This window comes from Ovis aries, chromosome 12 (assembly GCF_016772045.2).
Source record: "Ovis aries strain OAR_USU_Benz2616 breed Rambouillet chromosome 12, ARS-UI_Ramb_v3.0, whole genome shotgun sequence".
In the NCBI taxonomy this organism is placed as follows: Eukaryota; Metazoa; Chordata; class Mammalia; order Artiodactyla; family Bovidae; genus Ovis; species Ovis aries.
The window spans coordinates 54,672,197-54,697,568 of record NC_056065.1 but is presented as its reverse complement, the minus strand read 5'-3'; the positions used below and the strand labels follow the sequence as shown (position 1 = coordinate 54,697,568).

At 35.5% G+C, this 25,372-nt stretch overlaps 1 protein-coding gene across 5 annotated transcripts in view; it reads left to right on the top strand.

Annotated features, from left to right (window-relative positions):
• Nucleotides 1–25,372, top strand: part of RC3H1 (ring finger and CCCH-type domains 1) — a 74,016-nt gene that overhangs the window by 17,980 nt on the left and 30,664 nt on the right. For 3 of the 5 annotated variants that reach the window (XM_060396619.1, XM_004013813.4, XM_004013812.4), the window contains exons 2-7: nucleotides 14,404–14,770; nucleotides 17,068–17,188; nucleotides 17,556–17,795; nucleotides 18,164–18,339; nucleotides 19,474–19,674; nucleotides 23,945–24,077. In XM_060396619.1, the coding sequence (XP_060252602.1) occupies nucleotides 14,540–14,770; nucleotides 17,068–17,188; nucleotides 17,556–17,795; nucleotides 18,164–18,339; nucleotides 19,474–19,674; nucleotides 23,945–24,077 (1,102 nt within the window). In that variant the 5' untranslated portion in view covers nucleotides 14,404–14,539. The remainder of the gene's footprint in view (nucleotides 1–14,403; nucleotides 14,771–17,067; nucleotides 17,189–17,555; nucleotides 17,796–18,163; nucleotides 18,340–19,473; nucleotides 19,675–23,944; nucleotides 24,078–25,372) is intronic. The other 2 variants (XM_060396618.1, XM_042229118.1) reach the window with 1 other exon arrangement.

Below are 25,372 nucleotides of genomic sequence, written 5' to 3'. Positions count from 1 at the left end.
TCATTCATTTCAAAATATTTTCTAATTTCCCTTTTGATTTCTTCTTTGACTTAGGTTATTTAGTAGTATGTTGTTTAATTTCCCTTTATTTGTGAGTTTAAGTTTTTTTCTGTTGGTAATTTCATTCCATTGTATGCAGAGACTATAATGTTTATGATTTCAATCCTTTTAAGCTTACTGAGACTTGTCTTATCATCTAGCATATCATCTATCTCAGAGAATGTTTCATAAGCATAAACACTTAAAGAGTTCTGTTGTGTTGAACATTCTGTGGATGTCTTAAGTCTAGTTGATTTATAGTGTTATTCAAGTCTTATCTAACCTTGTTTATCTGTACGAGATACTTTGGATAGCAAAGCCCTAGGTTTCTTCTCTAGCAGCTTTCTATTAATTCAGTTGACTTTCTATTGGTGAAAGCATAACTATTCCAGCTTGATATGTTTGCTATTGTATATTAGCTGGCTTCTTCTATATTAAAACTGTAGGGAAGATATCAAGAAAAGGGATGGGGGGAAGCCCAAGACATTCTCTGATTTTAAAGAACCTGATCTGTTGAGGATACTTTAACATGGACTTAAGAAATTGTCACAGCAATCCAGGTAAGAGATGTTGGCAGCCTAAAGTAAGGATTTAAGGTTTCAAAAAACACTGAGGAAATAAAATGAATAGGACATAATGATTGTTAGTTGAGGGGAGAGCAGGTTTGAGGAAAAGTGAATAGTGAAGGATGATTTCTCATGCTTCTCTCAATAGGTAAGTCACTTCATCATTAACATAGGGAACAAAATGTTTTGTATTGTTGAGATAGTTTGAGACCCCAGTTGGACATGAATGACTAGTAGTCAACTGGTTATATGATGCTAGCACTCAGAAGAGTGGCTTGAAATTTTGGAAGTCCTAAGCATCCAGTTGGTAGTCAAAAGCTGAAAGTAGATGAAATCACTCAAGGATATTTGTAGAGAGGAGAATTGAGGAAGGAATTCTGAAGAACTGCATATATGGGTGGAGGGCAAGGATGGGCAGAGAAGGAGAAGCCCTCAAAAGGGACATGTAAGGAGTGGCCTGCTAATTAGTGGAATACCTGGAAAGTATGCCATTATAGAAGCCCAGAAGGGCAGCATTTGCAGGAGAAACTGGTTAACATTACTAAACACATAGAAAGAAAATAAGGATTGAGATGTGACATTTGAATTTCATAAGATTGTTGATACCCTAATAGTGGTTGGGATAAAGTGATAATTTGAAAACTCAGAGGTGAGGGAGAAGAAAATAGAGACCAGAAGATAGGCACAGGGATTGAGTTACTTTTTTTTTTTTTTTAACTTAGAACATTGTGGAGATAGAAGTAAAATTTTTTTTTAGCTCATTTTCACAAAGATTTAAGCTTAAATGCTTCCATATAAGCAAGAAAAGAACTAATAAATTAGGATACATTAAAGAAACAGTATTCATGTTGTGCCTTAAAATGTCTCAATTTCATTGAACTACTCAGGAGTTTTATAAATTAATATTTAACAATCTGGAATATAAATTTATGAGACACAAGTTAATTTTTTTTTAATAGTGAACATTTTCCCTTACATTCAAGATTATTGAGGACTTGCCAATCAGATTTGTCATTGTGTCTCAAAATAACTTCTAGGGACAGGAGGAGTAAACTTCCTTTATGAAAAGGAGCCATTATTTTAGCAGGAGGACAGATTTCAAAAGATAAGTGAGTTATCTTTTTGGCTTAAAAAGAGTCTTAATTAAGGAGACTTCAGCTTTTTTTCTATCTTTAAACTTATTTTCTTATTTTTAAAGGATATTTAATTTGTTTTCTAATTTTTCTTTTTTTAATATAAATTTATTTTAATTGGAGGTTAATTAACCTACAATATTGTATTGGGTTTGCCATAATGAATTAATATACAGAAAGGGCTCAAAACAGTTTCTGTGCATTGTTGTTGGTGTTGGTTTTGTTATTATTTTTTCAGTTCAGTTCCTTTGCTCAGTGTGTCCGACGCTTTGCGACCCCGTGAACCACAGCACGCCAGGCCTCCCTGTCCATCACCAACTCCTGGAGTTGACTCAGACTCGACATCCATCGAGTAGGTGATGTCATCCAGCCATCCTCTGTCGTCCCCTTCTCCTCCTGCCCCCAATCCCTCCCAGCATCAGAGTCTTTTCCAGTGAGTCAACTCTTCCATGAGGTGGCCAAAGTACTGGAGTTTCAGCTTTAGCATCATTCCCTCCAAAAGAAATCCCAGGGCTGATCTCCTTTAGAATGGACTGGTTGGATCTCCTTGCAGTCCAAGGGACTCTCAAGAGTCTTCTCCAACACCACAGCTCAAAAGCATCAATTCTTCGGCGCTTAGCTTTCTTCACAGTCCAACTCTCACATCCATACATGACCACTGGAAAAACCATAGCCTTGACTAGATGGACCTTTGTTGGCAAAGTAATGTCTCTGCTTTTGAATATGCTATCTAGGTTGGTCATAACTTTTCTTCCAAGGAATAAGCATCTTTTAATTTCATGGCTGCAATCACCATCTGCAGTGAATTTGGAGCCCAAAAAAATAAAGTCTGTCACTATTTCCACTGTTTCCCCATCTATTTCCCATGAAGTGATGGGACCAGATGCCATGATCTTCGTTTTCTGAATGTTGAGCTTTAAGACAACTTTTTTACTCTCCTCTTTCACTTTCATCAGGAGGCTTTTTAGTTCCTCTTCACTTTCTGCCATAAGGGTGGTGTCATCTGCATATCTGAGATTATTGATATTTCTCCTGGCAATCTTAATTCCATCTTGTGCTTCTCCCAGCCCAGCGTTTCTAATGATGTACTCTGCATATAAGTTAAATAAGCAGGGTGACAGTACACAGCCTTGATGTACTCCTTTTCCTATTTGGAACCAATCTGTTGTTCCATGTCCAGTTTTAACTGTTGCTTCCTGACCTGCATATAGGTTTCTCAAGAGGGTAGTCAGGTGGTCTGGTATTTCCATCTCTTAACTCTTTGATGTTTTGCTATGACAGATAAGTTTCCCTTCCTATTGCCTCACAGCTCCTTTAAGATGATGCTTTTGACTTTGGCCTTTTTATTTCACCACCTCTTTCATGATTCTAATGACCTCTTGTGGAGCACATTTTACACACAGTGTAGAACTTTGCTATATAGAATAGAAATCTGAAGCTTCAGACTTTATACCCAAAGGTAGTAGCTGTCCTTCACTTGCAGTGTTTCAGCTTGATCAGGCAGCTTCTCTGTGAATGGCTTCACCCTTCCTTACTATTTCTTCATCTAAATTTGACTTTACATTGGAAATAGAAGTGTTTGCTTTTGTCCCTCTGAACACTGGGAAAATAAGCCACCTAAATTAGCCCTTTGCAACTTTCTCAACCCTTTTAATCAAGTTCTGTTTTCCACGCCTGCTCCTCCTCTTAAGTCAGAAGCCCTCCTCTTTATACTGGTCCTAAGAATTTGTCTATATTTGTACTAACATTAGCATATTATATCTAGGATGTTGTATACAATAAAAAGTTACAATTCAGTTTGTTTATTTTGGGAAGAAGTATTTTTACAGTCAGAATTGGGTCTTCACAGGGTGTTACTGCTGGAGAAACCTTGAGCCTTCAGAAATCTCACACTGTTTTATATGTGAATTAATTAATATTTTGAGAATTATAACACTGAGTGTTATTATACTAAACCTTCATTTATTTTTCTTCTTTTTGTTTTTATTTTCTGCTCTTAGCATCACTTTTCAAGATAGTTAAAATTTTTCTCTTCTCTGATGTTGCCCTGTTTATTGGTTGCTATGGAAATGTCCCAGGCAAATGGCAAATTAATGCCAAAAATAATAATTAAACTCATCTCATGGGGTAGGGTGGGGTGGAAGGAGATCCAGGATTGTCTTCTTACAGACAATAAGATTTTGTTTGTTTGATGTAATATTTTGCTCTAGGTAACTTAACGCTGTGAATTCACATAAGAACTGAGTTTTAGTCTCAACTTGACAATTTATTAACTTTGGGCAAGTTATTTAATGCTGCTGAAGATCAAGAGTTACCTATAAAATGGATATAATAATGCTTCTGAAGAGTGACTAGGCCAGAATAGATACTTGAGGAATTTTAATTTTCTTATTTCTCTCTCTAAATCAGACACACTTAAAATGGACCTTAATGGAGGAGATGGTAATAATTGTAGCTCAGTCGGTAAAGAATCTGCCTGCAATGCAGGAGACCTGGGCTCAATTCCCAGGTCAGGAAGATCCCCTGGAGAAGGAAATGGCAACCCACTCCAGTATTCTTGCCTGGAGAATCCCTTGGACAGAGGAATCTGGCAGGCTACAGTCCATGGCATTGCAAGAGTCGAACACAACTTAGTGACCAAACTACTGCTATGCTCATAGGACAGTCTGGAAGGTGTCTTTATATTTTTAAATTACTACATTAAAATTAAAAACTATGACTTTATAAAAAGCCTTTAATGGCTATTTAAATAGCTTTATTGAAGTATAATTTACATGCTATAAAATTTACTTAAGTGTACAATTCAACATTTTTTATTAAATTTGTAGAATTGTGCAACCATCAGCACAATTTTAGAATATTTCCATCATCCCTAAAAGCTCCCTTGCCATAATGACTTAATTGTACCTGTTAAGTGGCAGAAATTAGAGAATTTTAAAGTATCAGCTTATGGGTTAAGCTGGCCTGAGTTTGAATCATAGTCCAGCCACTCACTGGTATTTTGGTTTCTTTTATCTTTAAAATGGAAATAGCTGTATCATAGTGTTGCTGTGAACATTTAATTAATTAGATACAGTATATAGAGCACTGAAAGTACTGGCACCTAGTTGGTGCTTAACAAATACTGGTTACTGGTGGTGGTTTATATTGCGGTTTAGAGTTGTGGTAGACATTTAAATAAGAGATGCACCTGAAAACTCCTGGCATAAGACATGGCACATGGTTTACCTTTGGAAAGCCAAGCTCTGTTACACATCATGTTATCATAATTTTGTCTATAGTAGCTCTTTGGGAATTGCTTTAATCACCCTTAAACCTTAAGTCTCACAATATGTAGTTGTTTGTTGTTTTGCAGAGGCATGGATTTGAAATGAGTTACTACAAGGCATTTACATGACTTGGAGTTTGATGTCTGCAAACTAGTCACTTAGCTGGTGGAATGAGTCAGTAGTTTTATTGTTTACTGTTCACTGAAATAATTTTCTTACTCTGATAAGATTTTATTTCTTTTGAAAAGAAAACAAACTCTGGGAAAAGTCTAATGATAATATTGAAGATTAATTTTATTAATATAGAAGGATAGGGATGAGATGGTTAGATAGCATCATGGACTCAGTGGACATGAATCTAAGCAAACTCCAGGAGACAGTGAAGGACACGTGAGCCTGGCATGCTGCAGTCCGTGGGATCGCAGAGTCAGACACGACTTAGTGACTGAACAACAATAGCATAAGAGGTATTTTGAGTGATGGTTTTTAATCAGAATTTAGAAGTTGGGAAGAATTAGTAAAATGTCAATGTCACATTCTGTCTAATAACTCCTATCAAGAATTTGGAAGAAGGCACAGAAGACAACCTTCTAAATGCTGTTTAAGCATACTCCTGTGGGTGTAAGAATGTGTATTTTATTGGGGAAGTTATATATGATTTTTTAAAATAAGTTTGGGCTCTCTTCAAGGTCAGAATGAGTGCTGTTTAATTTATATTCTGAATGATCTATTATCAGTTATCAACAGTAAGATGACCAATTGTTGCCATCTACATAGAGTAGGTCTTATTTAAACTGATGGGAAAGTTAACCATTGCTCTCATCATTGAGCAGCAGAGTGACTCTCGTATTTTTTTAGAAATAAGAGGATCCATCATTTATGTTCTGTTTCTGATTAGGAAGGTTCCAGGAGAATTACTCCTAATGAGCTAGATTTAGTCTGAGCTCTAACACATAATGATGTTACCTGCAGACTTTTGAGCACATTTGCATTAATTAATAGAAAATTTTTTTTCTGACATAGCGTTGCTCTGAGGAAGTGTAAAGAATCTAGATGTTGGTAGTTAGTAATTTTATCTTGTGTTTACTCTTTTTAATTTGTTTTTTAATTGAAGGATAATTGCTTTACAGAATTTTGTTGTTTTCTGTCAAACCTCAACATGAATCAGCCATAGGTATTCATATATCCCCTCCCTTTTGAACCTCCTTTCCATCTCCCTCCCAATCCTACCCCTCTAGGTTGACACAGAGCCCCTGTTTCAGTTTCCTGAGACATAGAGCAAATTTCCATTGGCTATCTGTTTTACATATGGTAATAAGAGTTTCCATGTTACTCTCTCCGTATGTCTCACCCTCTCCTCCCCTCTCATGTCCACAGATCTGATCTATATGTCTGTTTCTCCATTGCTGCCCTGAAAATAAATTGTTCAGTGCCATTTTTCTAGATTCCGTATATATACATTAGTATACGATATTTATCTTTCTCTTTCTGACTTACTTCACTCTGTATAATAGACTCTGGGTTCGTCCACCTCATTGGAACTGACTCAAATGTGTTCCTTTTTATGGCTGAGTAATATTCCCCTGTGTACATGCACCACAACTTCCTTATCCATTCATCTGTCGGTGGACATCTGGGTTGCTTCCATGCTCTAGCTATTGTAAATAGTGCTGCTATGAACAATGGGAAATGTGTCTTTTTCGATTTGGTTTCCTCAGGGTTTATGCCTAGGAGTGGGACTGCTGGGTCACATGGTGGTTTTATTCCTAGTTTTTTAAGGAATCACCATACCATCTTCCATAGTGGCTATATCAATTTACATTCCCACCTACAGTGCATGAGTGTTCCATTTCTCCACATCCTCTCCAGCATTTGTTGTTGTACACTTTTTCAAATGATGACCACTCTGACCCTTGTGAAGTGATATCTCATTGTAGTTTTGATTCCTATTTCTCTAATAATGAGTGGTGTTGAGCATCTTTTCATGTGTTTGTTAGCCATCTGTATGTCTTCTTTGAAGAAATGTCTGTTTAAGTCTCTTTCCCACTTTTGATTGGGTTGTTTGCTTTTCTGGCATTGAGTTGTATGAGCTACTTGTATATTTTGGAAATTAATCCTTTGTCAGTTGTTTCATTTGCTATTACTTTCTCCCATTCTGAGGGTTGTCTTTTCACCTTGCTTAGTTTCCTTTGCTGTGCAAAAGCTTTTGAGTTTAATCAGGTCCCACTTGTTTACTTTTGTTTTTATTTCCATCCCTCTAGGAGGTGGGTCATAGAGGATCTTGCTTTGATTTCTGTCATCAAGTGTTCTGCCTATGTTTTCCTCTAACAGTTTTATAGTTTTTGGTCTTATTTAGGTCTTTAATCCATTTTGAGTTTATCTATGTGTGTGGTGTTAGGAAGTGATCTAATTTCATTCTTTTACCTGTAGCTATCCAATTTCCCCAGCACCATTTATTGAAGAGGCTGTCTTTGCCCTATTGTATATTCTTGCCTCCTTTGTCAAAATAAGATACCTGTAGGTATGTGGGTTTATTTTTGGGCTTTCTGCCTTGTTCCATTGGTCTCTATTTCTGTTTTTGTGCCGTTACCATACTGTCTTGATGACTGTAGCATTGTAGTATAATCTGAAGTCAGGAAGGTTGATTGCTCCAGCTCCATTGTTCTTTCTCAGGACTGCTTTGGTTAATCAGGGTCCTTTGTGTTTCCATATGAATTGTGAAATTTTTTCTTATAGTTCTGTGAAAACTGCCATTGGTAATTTGATAGGGATCGTATTGAACCTGTAGATTGCATTTAGTAGTATAGTCCTTTTCCCAATATTGATTCTTCCTACCCAGGAACATGGAATATCTCTCCATCTGTTTATGTCATCTTTGATTTCTTTCATCAGTGTCTTATAATTTCCTGTGTAGAGTTCTTTTGTCTCCTTAGGTAAGTTTATTCCTAGAGATATTTTTATTTTTTGTTGCAGTGGTGAATGGGATTGCTTCCTTAATTTCTCTTTCTGATATTTCATTGTTAGTATATAGAAATGCAAGTGATTTCTGTGTATTGATTTTGTATCCTGCAACTTTGCTAAATTCACTGATTAGCTCTAGTAATTTTCTGATACTATCTTTGGGATTTTCTGTGTACAGTATCATGTCACCTGCAAACAGTGAGAGCTTTACTTCTTCTTTTCTGTGTGGATTCCTTTTATTTCTTTTTCTTCTCTGATTGCTGTAGCTAGGACTTCCAGAACTTTGTTGAATAATAGTGACAAAAGTGGACACCCTTATCCTGTTCCTGATCTTAGGGGGATGCTTTCAGTTTTGCACCATTGAGAATAATGTTTGCTGTAGGCTTATCATATATGGCCTTCACTGTGTTGAGGTAGGTTTCTTCTATGCCCATTTTTCAAAGAGTTTTGATCATAAATGGCAGTTGAATTTTGTCAAAGGCTTTTTCTTCATCTTTTGAGATTATCATATGCTTTTTAATCTTTCAATTTGTTAATATGGTGTATTACATTGATTGATTTGCATATGTTGAAGAATTCTTGCATCCCTGGAATAAACCCAACTTGATCATGGTGTATGAGGTTTTTGATGTGTTGTTGAATTCTATTTGCTAAAATTTTATTGAGAATTTTTGCATCTATGTTCATCAGTGATAATTGGCCTGTAGTTTTCTTTTTTTGTGTTGTCTTTGTCTGGTTTTGGTATCAGGGTGATGGTGACCTTGTAGAATGAGATTGGAAGTGTTCCTCCCTTTGCAGTGTTTTGAAAGAGTTTTAGAAGGATAGGCATTAGCGCTTCTCTAATTGTTTGATAGAATTCTCCTGTGAAGCCATCTGGTCCTGGGCTTTTGTCTTTGGGGAGATTTTTTATCACAGCTTCAATTTCAGTGCTTGTAATTGGGTTGTTCATAATTTTTGCTTCTTCCTGATTCAGTCTTAGAAGATTAAAGTTTTCTAAGAATCTGTCCATTTCTTCCAGGTTATCCATTTTATTGCTTATAGTTGTTCATAATAGTCTCCTATAATCCTTTGTATTTCTGTATTGTTTGTTGCAACCTCTCCTTTTTCATTTCTAATTTTGTTGATTTGATTCTTCTTTCTTTCTTGATGAGTCTGGCTAAAGGGTTATCAATTTTGTTTATCTTCTCAAAGAACCAGCTTTTAGTTTTATTAATCTTATTAATCTTTACTACTGTTTCTTTCATTTCTTTTTATTTATTTCTGCTCTGATCTTTATGATTTATTTCGTTCTGCTAATTTGTTGTTGTTGTTCTTCTTTTTCTTTTCCAGTTGCTTTAGGTGTAAAGTTAGGTTGTCTATTTGATGTTTTTCTTGTTTCTTGAAGTAGGACTGTATTGCTATAAACTTCCCTCTTAGAACTGCTTTTGCTGCATCCCATAGGTTTTGAGTTGTATTTTCATTGTCATTTATTTCTAGAAATTTTTTGATTTCCCTTTTGATTTCTTCAGTAACCTGTTGGTTATTTAGAAATGTATTGTTTATTCTCAATGTGTTTGTGTTTTTTACAGTTTTTTTCTTGTAATTGGTATCTAGTCTCGTAGTGTTGTGTCAGAAAAGATGCTTGATAACGATTTCAGTTTTCTTAAATTGACTGTTCCATGTGCACTTGAGAAGAAGGTGTATTCTTCTGTATTCGTATGGAATGTCGTGAAGATATCAATGAGATCCATCTCATCTAATATATTACTTAATACTTGTGTTTTCCTCACAAGGAATACTTACTGTTTCCTTTGTGGGAGTTCTCACTATTTGATACTCCAGTTCTCTGGTAGTCTAGGGTCTTGGAGTCAGTGCTCCCACTCCAAAAGCTCAGGGCTTGATCTTGGTGATGTTGAGAAGAGCCGTTTATTTCACTGGAGTGGTGAGACCAAAACACCAGCATAGTCACCATAGGTAGGGTGTGGCACTGTCTTCTTGATGCTTTCTTATTTTTTTCATTTTTATTCCAGGTGGTCACCTGTTGCAATAATCTCTTTGAACACATCTAGAATTCCAACAAAGTCACTTAATTCCTGTTTCTTTGTCCAGTTACAGCTCCTTTGTCCTCTCAGCCTCCTCATGCTTGTTATGATTAAAGTGTCTCATGTTTACTCTTGATTGAAAGAATGTTTATTATATTCGCAAAGTCATATGTCCTTTGTGGTTTAGATGTGTTTTGTAGTTGAAGGTGGTGTAAAGAACTGTCTTTGAGAAGCTTGAACAGTGTTTTAAAAGATGACTTTGGAGAATGATGTTTAAAGAATGAGGAAGTGGAAATTCTTCTTGTATTTACTACAACTTAATGACAGTTTTAGTCTTTAAAAAAGCTTTGGTTTATGATTTTGTTGATTGAAATAGAATCGTCAAAGAGTGACTTACTATTCTTATTCATTAAATTTTCTATCCAAAGTCAAACTTTTAAAATACTGTTTTCTCCTTGTCTCTCAAACCCATCTTTTTGATCAAAAGAATGCTTTTATTTTTAGTGAAGAGCTGGGTGCTGATTCTGAAAGATAATTCTATCAACTTTGTTATGCCTTTAAGAACTACTTAACTGGAATGTGTGAGAGGTTAGCGATTATATACTTCATTTTACTAGGTTAATACAGATGGAAATGATATATTTTATTATAAAAGTAATAAATTATACTAGTTCTTTGAAATATAAATTATAGAGAAGTTCTTAAAGGGTTTTTAATGAATTTAATAAAGATTTATTATTTATCACTAATAAGTAATTTTGATTATTTGACCATCCAAATATGTATAGTAAAAGAAGATCAGTTTATTAAAGTTTATTAATAGTTTTATAGTAATTCTTTGTGTTCTAAATGTGGTCTATTTTCTCTTGTTTTCATTCTTTCAGTTTTTTTGTACTTATATAAGTAAATTGTGATTGTATACATTTTGTAAATTGCCCAACTGTGTAACTGCTGTTAAGTTTGTTAGATATTTTCTGTATCTTTTTCTTCTATCCATTTATATTCATTGATACCAAGACTGTAGGATTTCCGCCCCCAACACAAATGACATCATATGTTTGGTCTGAAAATTTTGCTTTAACTTAACATTTCTACAGGCTTAATTATCTTTTTAATTATTCTGCATGTTTTAATAGTATAGGCATACCTTGTTTTAAAAAACAATGAAGTGGATCATTTCCTGGCTCTTCAGTGCCTTAAAATTAGGATCAGATACCACTGTTGTAGTTTAGTCGCAAAGTCATGTTTGTCTCTTTTGTGACTCCATGGACTATAGCCTGCCAAGGCTCCTCTGTGGGATTTCCCAGGCAAGAATAGTGGAGTGGGTTCCCATTTCTTTCTCTAGGGCATCTTCCTGACCCGGGAAAATCTCTTGCTTTTTAGGTGGATTCTTTACTATGAGCTACTGGTTATGAGTTAAAAGATCCTATAGTTTTTGGTTCCTTCTAATTCTTTAGTCTCACCTCATATCTTTTTGTCTTGCTCTCTGTTTTATTTTTTGTTTTGTTTCTGGCTTCCCTGTAGCTTTGATTTTTTTTCAAGCTCCCCAATTGTACTATATTGAATTTAGTCTCAGAATGTGATTATGCTTTTCTCTACCTTTTATAAAATCTATGCACAATGCATATTGGGCTTTCCTGGTGGCTCAAACAGCAAAAAATCTGCCTGCAGTACAGGAGACCTGGGTTTGATCCCTGGGTTGGGAAGATCCCCTGGAGAAGGGAATGGCAACCCACTCCAGTATTCTTGCCTGGGGAATCCCATGGACAGAAGAGTCTGGCAGGCTACAATCCATGGGGTTGCAAAAGAGCAGAACACAATTTAGCAACTAAACAATAACATCTGGGTTATTATTGAAGCTCTTTTTGTTTTTAGCTTATTCAGCCTTGCTAAACCTCCATTTCTCATGGAGTTAACAGTTGAACTCCATTGACCCTCTAATCAGTTGAAAATCTATGTTTAATTTACAGTTAGCTCTCCATCCTTATTTGTGGTTCCGCACCCAAGGATTCAGGCCATTGCAGGTTGTTGTGCTGGGCTGTGGTTAGTCACTCAGTTGTGTCCAACTCTTTGAGACCCCATGGCCTGTAGTCTGCCAGGCTCCTCTGTCCATGGGATTCTCCAGGCAAGAATGCTGGAGTGGGTTGCCATTTCCTTCTCTAGGGGATCTTCCTGACCTGGAATTACCTTCCTCCAAGGGATTTTCTCAACTCAGGGATTGAACCCAGGTCTCCCACATTGCAGGCAGATTCTTTACCATTTGGGCCACTAGGGAAGCAGGTCCTTGTAATATGCGGTATTTACTATTGAAAAAAAAATTCTATGTACAAGTGGACCCTTGGTATTCAAACCTATGATGTTTAAGGGTCAACTATATCTGTAAAATGGAATAACAATAGTTACCTACTTTTTATCATTTTGTTCTATGTAAAGCATTTAGTATATTTATAGTATGTGGCACATAATGTATAAATAGTAAAAATTATAGTGATTGTGCAATAAAGCATTTCTGTTTTGTGCTCTTTTGGGTTTCTATAGTTTTATAGTGTTAAGGGAAGAAAGTGCCATGTTTTAACTTTGTTTTATGATTAATTAACAAATGTTAAGTTCTCTACAGAGCCATCCTAGTAAAAAGGAAGGAACCATTTAGTCTGTGAAGGTTTAACTTAAGATCAGATTCTTTTTAGGCATTAATTTAAGCTGCATTCTAATTTATAGAAAAGATTGGATGATACTTAATCAACTTCAGCCAACATTTCTGACTCATAACCAGTTCTTATTCTAAATATTATATCTTTTAAGCACTTTTCTCCTATATTTTGGAGCATTCTACAACCCCATGCAAATTGTAGCATTTGACTCTACAACTGAGTAGTTAGATACTTCATTTTCTTTTTTAGCACTTCGGATGATGGTCTCTTTTTATTAAGTAATAAAAACGATTTAATGTAAACATGCCTGTAGCTACTCATTCTATTTGCAGGTATATTTTATTTAAAATATTTATAATTAATTATAGAAATAAAAATGTGGGCATTTTCTTTACTCACTCTATCCTGTTATTGCATGGGCCATTTGAACATATACACAGATAACTTTAATTTTAGATCTGCATGTGAAATTAACTTGTTAACTGTCTAGGTTCTTACATTTTTCCCCCATTATCCATTTATTTGATAGCACAAAAATCCAGACAAAGCTCAGGTTACTTACAAGGCAGATACTACAGACTTTTTGTTTCCCTAATAATTTAGAGTCTGGATCACAGTACTAGTAGTGCTTAGTAAAATTTTGTTGAATGACTGGATATAATTTTTTAGCATACTAATGGAAATTGTTCTCTCAATATTGGGCTTACATTTAAGGTAGAATTACTTCAGTAAAACCTAAATTAAATGTAATGCTTGGAAAATAAAATGTGTAGATAATTTACCTTTCTAATTAATTATACCTTAATTAATTTTTCTTTCCTTCCATAAGCAGTCTCTAGGGAGCATAATCAAATCTTTTAAGAACATGTAATACTGTGTTACTTTATTGTTCTGGTCATCAGTTCTCATTTTTAGAAACTACGGTTACAGTAAGTATAGCAGGTATTATTTAAGATATGTGCAAGAAATTTCAGATTAGATTTTATATGTAAAGAAAATTTCTGTTAGACACAGGTGATAAGTTTTGTAATTTGATTTTTACCCCCTACCAAAAGGTAGTGGATAGATAATAAAATTTGACTCTATGTATATATGTTCTGGTTAACTGTATTGTTCTATCATTCTTAAACTTGCTAATTTAAAAAATCTTTTGAAGTAAATCATTTTAACTATGTTATAACACAATATACTATAGCAGCAAATATAAGCCATAACAGGCTTAAAGATCTTTACCAATTAAAAAAAAAATTCAAGATAAACATTAAAAACCCCACAGTCACTTTTTAATCTCATTACCCACGCTGAATTTGATGATAAAAATATTTTAGGGTAGTTTTTACTTTAAGCCAGTTTTTAAAAAACTCTTTATTAAGGTATAACATACGCTGAAATGTATACATTGTTAAGTGTAGAGCTTCATGAATTTTCACAGATGTACAGATTGTGTGCAGATCAGAGTAGTCTTAGCTATCTTAAGTCTAATTTAAAATATAAAACAATCATAAACTTAGATAAATTGAGACACTTAGATCTTGGATCCAGCTTTGTTATTGTCACCTACAGCAAATTACTTCCTTTTTCTGAGGTCTACTCTCCATCTCCAAAATGAAGGGATGAGACTAGTTGTTTTATTATGGCTCTGATTTTGTCAAAATGCAAAGAAGGTGGACTGTGTTGATATAAATGTGGTATAAAATGCTATAGGTAGTGGGGTGAGAATGTACAGTAAAGGAAGACAGTCATTTTCTTTCTTTGTTTTTCAGGTTATATTTCACACTATGTGCTGACTGTATTTACAGAAGATATTTAAAAAAAAAAACTTTTTTCAAAGATTTTGATTCCAGTGGAATCTTTGCTTTAGATTTTGTGTGTGTGTGAGTAAATTGTAACTCCAGAACAATGCCTGTACAAGCTCCACAGTGGACGGATTTCCTCTCCTGCCCAATTTGCACTCAGACTTTTGACGAAACAATTAGAAAGCCCATCAGTTTGGGTTGTGGCCATACTGTCTGCAAGATGTGCCTGAACAAACTCCACCGCAAGGCTTGCCCATTTGACCAGACCACTATCAATACAGACATTGAACTCCTCCCAGTGAACTCAGCATTGTTGCAGCTAGTGGGTGCTCAGGTTAGTTGGGTAATTTTTAAATGTCTGTATATGTGTATTTTCCTTCTGAGAGAAACTGATTACGATTGCATAATATTTCCTTCTATTTAAATGGATAAAATTCCGTTCAGTACTGTTTAGATCCTTTATTTCAGCACCTTCGGTTTTGTTGTGGTAGTGCAGTGTTTCTCATTGCACAGTAACATTCTGGTGGTCAGATTTTCTCAACAGCCTTAGCTCTCAGATCACTAGAGAAACCTTAGAGGTAAATCACAAGGACTTCTTAATATTAAGGAAGATATTATTTGCTAAACAATTGCATTTTACTTAATAAGGAAAATGAAGCTGCTTCAGACAATTTTACTTAGTAGATACTAACTGAAATAAAAGATACAGAAAGTAATGGAAACTATAGAACACTGCCTTTGGAACCTTTTGTCTAGAGTAGGAGCAAATGCTTCTTAAATACATAAAATATAAAAATTAGTGATTCTGAAGGTGATACTCTGAAAGCTTTGTGTCAGTATTCTCAGGTTAGAGATGAGTAGTATCTTCAGAAGGTTTCACAAAGCCAAGGAAAGCAGGCTTTTCAGAGATAGATATGATTCACTTAAACAATCCCTCACTGATTTGCATAGTGTGTCTGAAGTGTCATATGTTTACTGTGAATTATTTTCTGAATAAATATACTAGAACTTGAACATTAATACTTATATTACTATTAGTACCACTAATATTTGCTGGATCAGTCTTCCTATAAGTGGATAAAAAGTAAGAAAGGTTCATACTATGTATGCTGGAGATAAAGAGAGTAATTCTAGAACAGCTTATTCAAAAGGAAAACTTATTGGACTTCCCTGGACCTCCAGTGGCTGGGACTCTGCACTTCCATTGCTGAGGGCCCAGGTTCAATTCCTCATCAGGGAACTGAGATCTCAATAGCTGCAGCCAAAAAACAAAAACGAAACCAGGAGTGTAGTACTTCAAACAACACTGTCAAGAGAGTAAGAGAACAGCTCACAGAATGGAAGAAAATAATTGTAAATCATGTATCTGAGAAGAAACATGTATCTAGAACATATAAAGAACTTTCTCAACTCCATTATAAAAAGAACATCATTTTTAATCGGATAGAGATCTGAACACCTCACCAAAGATATGCAGATGGCAAATGAGCAAATAAAAACTTGCTCAGCATTGTTTGTCACTAAAGAATTGTAAATTAAAATGACAGTCAGAGGTTTAACTACTATGTATAAAATAAATAAGCTGCAAAGATGTATTTTACAATAAGGGAAAGATAGCCAACATTTTATAGCAAGTGTCAACAAAATATAACCTTTAGAAATTGTGCAATGAGATACCTTTAGAAACAGCAATGAGATACCACTATATATGAATTAAAATAGCTAAAATTCAAAACACAATGCAAAATACTGGTGAGGATATAAAGCAACAGCGACCCTTCATTTATTACTGATGGGAATGCAAAATCATACAGCTGCTTTGGAAGTTATTATATGGTTCTGTTTATATGAAATGTTGTAAATAGGCAAATCCAGAGAGACAGAAAATAGGTTAGTTTCTTCATACAACTGGAGGAGGTTTGAGGGGAAATATGGCAGGCGTGACTATGGGATTCTTTTAAGGGGCCATGAAAATGTTCTAAAATTTTGACGTTGTATAACTGTGAATATACTTAAAGTCATTGAATATATACCTTAAATGGGTTAATTATATGTTATGCAAATTATGTCTCAATAAAGCTGTTACAGAAATAAAAATTTTTAAATGCTATAATTTTGTATGTATGTATAGAAAAGATCTTTTGAAATAATTCAGTTAATTTAATGGGAGTTTTGATAGTGACAGTGATAGAGTGCAAATGAAAGTGTTAGTCGCTCACTTGTGTCCAACTCTTTGCGACCCCCTGGACTGTATCTCACCAGGCTCCTTTGTCCATTGGGTTCTCCAGGCAAGATATACTGAAGTGGGTTGCCATTTCTCAGGGGATCTTCCCAACCCAGAGATTGAACCTGGGTCTCCTGCACTACACTACCACTCCTGGGTGAACCGCACTACAGGCCGCTTCTTTACCACCTGAGCCACCAGGGAGAGTTCAGTTCAGTCGCTCAGTCGTGTCCGACTCTTTGCAACCCCATGAATCGCAGCATGCCGGGCCTCCCTGTCCATCACCAACTCCCGGAGTTCACTCAGATTCACATTCATCGAGTCAGTGATAGGAGTGCATAAAATATACTCAACAGAGCATTTGATCATAATAGTGAGCACTCAAACACCCTTTCTTTGACTTCTAGGTTCCTGAGCAGCAGCCCATTACTTTGTGTAGTGGGGTTGAAGATACAAAGCATTATGAGGAAGCCAAGAAATGTGTAGAAGAATTAGCACTGTACCTGAAACCACTCAGCAGTGCTAGAGGTAAATTGGATGAAATTATCCATGCTAATTAAGCACATGTTCATCAAAGATGCTTTTGTGACCATAAAAATTTCTAAGATTTGAATTTTTAATTATTAATATTGACGACTTTTAAAGTTATGATTAAAATGAATAATGATATATTTAATGTCATAGTATTGCATTTGCATGTGGTTAACAGCTTTGTATACTTTTAAACTACAAACTAGGCTTCATTTGTGTGATTTGTATTACTTATTTTAAATACCCTGATAGAACCCAGAGCTATTCCATATATGTGTAAGTCCATCAGCCCATTAGAGGAAGTTTTTCTGGACTCCAAAACTGCATTGGAAACCTAGAAATAACTCTTTCTTCTATTTTAAAGGAGTGGGTCTGAATAGTACTACTCAGAGTGTTCTGAGTCGCCCAATGCAGAGGAAGCTAGTGACGCTGGTCCACTGCCAACTAGTGGAAGAAGAAGGCAGGATTCGTGCCATGAGGGCAGCTCGATCTTTAGGTGAACGAACAGTTACAGAGCTCATTCTCCAACACCAGAATCCTCAGCAACTCTCTTCTAATCTTTGGGCAGCAGTCAGAGCTAGAGGCTGCCAGTTCCTCGGACCAGGTATATAATTAAAATTTGATATTTAAAGTATAGTATAGGTACTATAGGTGATATAAAAAGGCCAGTTCTTTGCAGTATTTATTGTTATCAAGTAATGTCTCACTTGGTTTCCCATAATCATGGCATGGGTAATTCCAAGTCAGTTTTTCAGTACACTTAAAACTTTTCTCTTAATGCCAAAAGTTTATTCATCTTGATAGAGGTTTTCCTTAACTGTATTAACTTGCTTTCTTAAATAAAATATATGGAATGTAATACAAAATTGCCCCTATATGGTTCAAAAAGTGTAGCTGTGAATATTGGTTATTGTTGTGTTGCCCATGATAAATTTTGTGGGTTTTTTTTTTTTTTTTTTCAACTTTTCCTAGCAATGCAGGAGGAAGCCCTAAAGCTGGTTCTCCTGGCCTTAGAAGATGGTTCTGCTTTGTCTAGAAAAGTATTGGTTCTCTTTGTGGTGCAAAGATTGGAACCACGGTTTCCTCAAGCCTCTAAAACTAGCATTGGGCATGTTGTCCAGCTCCTTTATAGAGCCTCCTGCTTCAAGGTATGGTAAATTTCAACTTAAAAGGAAACTTTCTTTCCCCAAACTTAAGTAGTAAAACTTGAGTTTAATAAAGTTGCCTGTATCTTTTCATAAAATTTTAGCAGATTTTCTTTTAAAGAATATAGATGATGGTCCAGTGGTTAAGACTTCTTCCAATACAGAGGGTGTGGGATGGATCCCTGGTCTTCCAATACAGAGGGTGCGGGATGAATCCCTGGTCAGGAAGATAAGATCCCACAGGCCTCCTGGCCAAAAAACCAAAACATAAAACAGAAGCAATACTGTAACAAATTCTACAAAGACTTTAAAAATAGTCCTCGTCAAGAAAAGAAGAAAAAAAAATCTGAAAAGAAAAAAAAGAACAAGAATGTAGTCACTTAGCTATGTCTGACTTTGCAACCCTGTGTACTATAGCCCACCAGGCTCCTCTGTCTATGGGATTCTCCAGGCAAGAATACTGGAGTGCATTGCCATTCCCTTCTCCAGGGAGATGGTACCTATTAAAGTTAAATCTTGTTGCATTGAATTTTTTATAGTAGATATTGAACAGCAAAGATCAAATTAAGGCATATGGATTTTTTTATTTGAAGACACTATAATGCCATGTCAGTTTTCCATCAAGACTACAAACAGAATTGATCTAAAGAGAGAGTTATTAAAGCGGGAATGCATTTTATGTGGCTATTTGCTCCTGACATAATTCCACATATACAGCACTGGAGCTCCATTTGCATTTTGATTTTAGTATATGCAGTAACGCAGAACATAGTCCTTTGTATGCCAGACTGAATCAGCACACTTCAAACATTGGTGTCCAGTATGTGTCTCTTACTGTTCATTTTGTTTTCCTTACTTCTTAAAGTCAAGGTTTCCTGCTTTTGACACAACATATAACAAGTACTTCATGGGCCAGGGGAACCTGTCTAAAAAATTGTTAATTGATAACAAGCTGTAAGGAGGCCATCGCATCCCCTCATCTGACACTCAAACTAAAAAGGCACAGTGTTTTTCAGAATAGTTGTATGAGAATTTTCTTCTTTTCAAAGTATTTTCATGTCTCTATGTGGTCTTATAATATATAAACACAGTTTATTTCTTACTTGACTCATTATGAGATTACATATGTCTTATTAGGTCACCAAACGTGATGAAGACTCTTCTTTGATGCAGCTGAAAGAAGAATTTAGAACCTATGAAGCTCTGCGGCGAGAACATGACTCCCAGATAGTGCAGATTGCTATGGAAGCAGGCTTGCGAATTGCACCAGACCAGTGGTCCTCTTTGCTGTATGGGGACCAATCTCACAAATCTCATATGCAGTCCATTATTGACAAGGTACACTCTTTTTTTGTTCTTTACTTCTTGGACTAATCGTGGAATTTGGTAATTCATTTATTTAACAAATATGTATTAAAAATGAATACTATATATCAGGCTCTTGTAAATTATATTCTCTATAGCTGAGTGTCATGTCATAACTAGTCACATCATAATGCCAGTTTGTTCATATAAAGGTTTTTAAATTGAGGTGTAGTTGACATTGCTTATATAAGAATTGATTTAATTAATGTTTTACATTTTATCCAGTGCTGCTTTCCATCCCATTGAGAGTCTCCTGTCTATTTTCTCATTGCCTCTCTCCCTTTTATTTTTCTCTGAGTTTTGATCACTATATTCATTAAACTCATTTTCTAAATGCTTTTATCTTCTTCCTGGAGCACCTATTTAATAGCCTGAAAGATGTGTACACTGAGGTTTCTTGTGCCTCTCAGCCAGGAAAATTTCAAATAATAAGTTACCAACCATTCTAAATTTGATCAGATTTTCAGTTTATCTCTACTTTTAATTGTTGTTTGTTGTGATGAAAAGATCACTTAAGTACACATGAATTTTAGGTCAGACCCCTAAAATTTCTGACTCTAAAAGCTATATTTAATTCTCTTAAAGCTATAGAGTAAATATTTAAGCTGGTTTTGTTGTAATTCAACGTGAAATTTGTGAAAGAGCTGTATAAAGTCTTTAAGTGCCATTTGTATATATTATGTTCAGTGATTTTTAAAAAATTTCTACTATTTTCCTTAATTTTTGCTCTTTTATCTTAAATCCTTATAACCATAAAATGAGACTGTATGTGAGAGTCCACCCTATATTTAAAGAAATGTCGGTATGTAAGAGTAGCCTAAATAAAAAATATTTAACACTTACTGAGCACTTACTGTGTGTCTGGTAGTTTTAATTTTTTTTTTTTTTAATTTTAATGTGTTAATACTTTGTTTAGAATGTTTTACTTTTTGGCCATACCACATGGCTTATGGGATCTTGGTTCCCTGACCAGGGATTAAACCCTGGCCATGGTAGTGAAAGTGCCAAGTCTCAATCACTGGACCACCAGGGAACGCCCTGTCTGGTAGTTTTAAATAATTCATTTAATCTTCTCAACAGCCCTGTAATATTCCTTTTATACAGAAACAGAGGCAGGTTAAGTACATTTCTCCAGGGTCATATTGGTAATAAGTAACAGAGCTGGATTGGAACTTGGATGTTCTGACTCAAGAATCCAGCTCTTAACCACTCAAACCTCTTCCCAGGCTATTCTCTCCACCCCACCCCACCCTTTTTTTGTTGTTGTTGCTATTTCTAAAGATAAGATTCTTGAAATGAGTAGTAGGTTGATGTCAAAGAATTAGGAAATGTGTTTTATAACTATGAGATGCATAATTTTCATTATATATTATTTCTTCTGTCCTGTGGAGAAGGCACTGGCAACCCACTCCAGTACTCTTGCCTGGAAAATCCCAGGGATGGAGGAGCCTGGTGGGCTGCAGTCCATGGGGTCCCTAAGAGTTGGACACGACTGAGTGACATCACTTTCACTTTTCACTTTCATGCATTGGAGAAGGAAATGGCAACCCACTCCAGTATTCTTGCCTGGAGAGTCCCAGGGACGGGGGAGCCTGGTGGGCTGCTGTCTATGGGGTCCCACAGAGTCGGACATGACTGAAGTGACTTAGCAGCAGCAGTAGCAGTAGATGCCTTTACCAAAACTTTACCTGCCACTCCTGGGTGTGAAATTATGTAATGGACTAATTATAACCTTAATCATGATCTAAAAGGGGAGTTCCTTTCTACTTCTGAAGAGAAACTTGACTGACTTTTGTGAAAACTCTAGTAGGAGGTTATTAACCTTCTTATCTGAACTGGACTACATACCTAAATGTATACTCTGTAATAATTTGCTCACATTGTGAGCATTAATTTGAATTTAATGTCCTAAACTTTCATGCAACAAACTGGTAAATGAAGTTTGCAGTGTGATATGTTGTTACTATATAGAGCAATAGAACTTCCTGTGATAATGACAGTCTATATACATGCATTGTCCAATATGGTGATCACGAATCCTAGGGACGGGGGAGCCTGGTGGGCTGCTGTCTATGGGGTCGCACAGAGTCGGACACGACTGAAGCGACTTAGCAGCAGCAGCAGCAGCCATACTTGGCTGTTAAACACTTGACATGTATGTTGTGTGACTGATAAACTAAAATTTTTTTATTACTTAAAGTTTTTAATAGCCTTACATAGCTAAGGGCTACTGTATTGGATGATGGAAATAGAGAACTTATTAAAAGTGACAAGAAAATCAATAACCATACTAAATTAATAAAGAAATATGAATTTAAAGTTCACAGAGAGGAAGTATATCTAATTGATGGGATAGAATGGGCCCCAATAATAAATACACATCTAAAACAGTAACATGACAAATATTGTCTGTTAAACTATATAAAGAAGCATATATTGTCATTCATTGCTGATGGTTTGTAAAATGGATTACCGATTTTGGAGGAACTAACTTGTCAGTGAAGCCTCAAATTTTTCTGTTTTTAAATTGAAATATAGTTGATTTACAGTGTTCTATTACTTTCACATGCGGGATCTTAGTTCCCTGTAGCAGAAGAGGAGTCTTAACCACTGGACCACTGGGAAGTCCCCGAACCTCAAAATATTCGTGTCCTTTACCAAAGTTACTATTTCCAGGAATTTATTTTAAAGGAATAATCCAAACTTTCAAAAAACTTACAAACTCAAAAGTGTTAATTTGCTAAATTATTTATAAAGGATAAAATAAGGGGATGGTTAAAGAAGTTAATATACATCTACTCAGAACACTTGAGTAGTTACATGGCCAATAAAATTGCAGTTATGTCAGGAGAGATAACCTCTTCAGCTATTAAATAGCATTAAATTTCTTATTAAAAAATGTTAGTGAAATATTTTTGTTAAATCTCAGTGATAGATGCACAGGAATTATATTAGACAATACTTTGAAGTATTTTATAATAAAGTCGGTTAGATATTTTAAAAATATCTTTGTTATAATGTTAATGGTAAACAAATCCAGAAGTTTTTAAATAGCCCATTATAAGTATGTGAAAAACATGCAAAGATGAAAAAATTGAATAAAAGACATGTCACCATTTTAATGGTTAGTTAGTTGTGTTACTCCATGTTTCTTTTAATCTATGCTGTTTAAAATATACCTTTTAAAATGACCTGTAGGGGAGAAAAAGTTTCATACATGTATTTTTTTTTTAAGTGAAAGTAAGTTTATTTAGAAAGATGCACATGTCATAGGCAGAATGCAGTCAGTTTTATAAGGTGAGAGCAGCCCTCTTCTATATTAATAAACCACAGAGCTAAATGTTTTCAAGTAAGAACCCTTAGTTGTGAAAAGTGGAAGTTAGTCGCATAGACATATCCGACTGTGCAATCCCATGGACTGTAGCCTGCCCAGTTCCTCTGTCCATGGAATTCTCTAGGCAAGAATACTGGAGTAGGTTGCCATTTCCTTCTCCAGGGGATCTTCCCAACCCAGGAATCAAACCCGGGTCTCTTGCATTGCAGGCAGGTTGTTTACCAACTGAGCCACTAGGGAAGCATCACCTAATCTTTTTCTTTTCTTTAACGGTCAAATATATTGGCCACCTTAGGAGAGTTAGGGAAAGTACGTGTGTCCATTAAGCCTTAGGAAAACATGCAACCTGATAGCTTCCAAGAATCCCAAACCAAACACAGACTTTTTCTGAACGGGAATGAACACAAATTATGTAGTCCGTGCAACAGATGAGTTCAGATCAAGTCTGTAAATACTGTATATGGTGCCGTAACCTTTGGTCTATAACAGAACTTGAATTCAAACTCAGTTTGACTCCAGTTTCATTGCTTTTGTTGTTGTAGAACATTATCTCTAGACTGTACTTCCAAATTTCAATTATTTGAATGGATCCAGGAGGCAAACTAACATGGTGCTATAAGAACCTGAGCTCTAAAGAGTATTTCCAAATTGAGGAATTGAGAAAGATCTCACATTTGAGGAATGTAATGGCAGAGAGAAGAGAGTATACAATATACCAACTAGTGGATGCAGAGAAGTGCAAGGCTTCTTCAGGAAGCGAGTGATCCAGTTGGCCAATGCATGGGATGTGGGCGAGGATAAAAATTAAATATAATTAATTGCAAAAAATGATTGTGATCTTGTAAATAATCTTTATTTTTAAAGGATTATCTGGTCTTTGGGGGAAGTTAATATTTATCTTTTTTTAAGTTGCAGACCCCAGCCTCTTTTGCACAAAGTGTTCAGGAACTAACAATTGCTCTCCAGCGGACTGGAGATCCAGCAAACTTGAATCGACTAAGACCCCATTTGGAGCTATTAGCAAACATTGACCCTAGTCCAGGTAAATCCAAGGGGAATTAATGGACTATCCTATATGTACTTTAGTACTATTCAGTGATTCTTTTGTCTTTTGTTACATTTCTCTAGAATTTCCCAGAGTAGTAACTCTGAATCTTTTCTGTAGTAGTTAAGTTTCTAGCCCCAATCTTGTCTCTCTATTACTTCAACTAATATTTATTTAATACTTTTTACTGTTCTGTTTGCTTCACCAGGAAAATAGATTCTTTCTGTGATCCTTTATGTTTCTTCCTTGTCTCATCACAACAGTGTGCTATATTTTTACCATTTTCATCTCTTTTGACAAAACTCCAGTTTTTTCTTTTCTGTATAAAGTGTCCTTAATTGCATTTTTTTGGCCCTAACTTTCCCTTCTCCACAATAATCTTGTTCTATCACATATCCTCTTTTGCATGTCTAATTTGTCAAGCCATTTCCTTTTCCTTCTCCTTAGCCTAAAAATCAACCAACCTTCATTTTTCACCTGATACTTACATCTTGGGTGTGTTAGCTTATATGCTACTGTCCTTGTGTTTATTCCTACTACTGAACTAAAAAGCTCTTAATATTCACTAGTAATTTCCTAATTTCTAATTCCAAAGGCTTCTTAAATTTCTTGTCTTCAGCATTTGGTAATGTTGTTAACTACTTCCTTGATAAACTGTCTTGATACCTTATCTTTCTGTAGTCTTAGGATTCTCTTCTGGCCTGTCTGAATGCTAGTTTTATCTTATTTTGTTCATGTCTGCTCTTTCCTCTCTTGCCCCCTAAAGAGTAGGCTGCTTGTGTTCTTGGAATTTTGCTTTCTCTACACTCCGGTTGAAGATGTTTGCCATTCATTATCAGCATCAGGTATTATTCCTTCACAGATAATAGACTCCCAAATACCTCTGTCACTATTATCTGTTCATCACTCCAGACCTACTTTCCCAAATGCTTTCTGAGATTCTACATCCTCTCTGCTCAGTGTTTCAAAGCAAACTCATCTTCACTTGATACTTGCTTTTCCTCCTGTGTTCCCTTTCTCAATAAATGACCTGATTCTCTCAAGTATGCAAGCTTAAAACCTGAGTCTTTTGTCTTACCTCATATCTTTTCTTTTCACTTGCTCTACACACCATGTCAGACAAGATTTGTCTGTTCTTTCACAATATGTCTCTATCCCATAGATTAATACTTCCTCAATGAGTGCCTCATTCCTTTTCCTGAAACTAAATGCCTTCCATTCTCCTCTACTCTTTTGATTCTTCTAATCTAATCTGCTTACTGCTGCAAAATAAATCACATCTCTGATTTTGA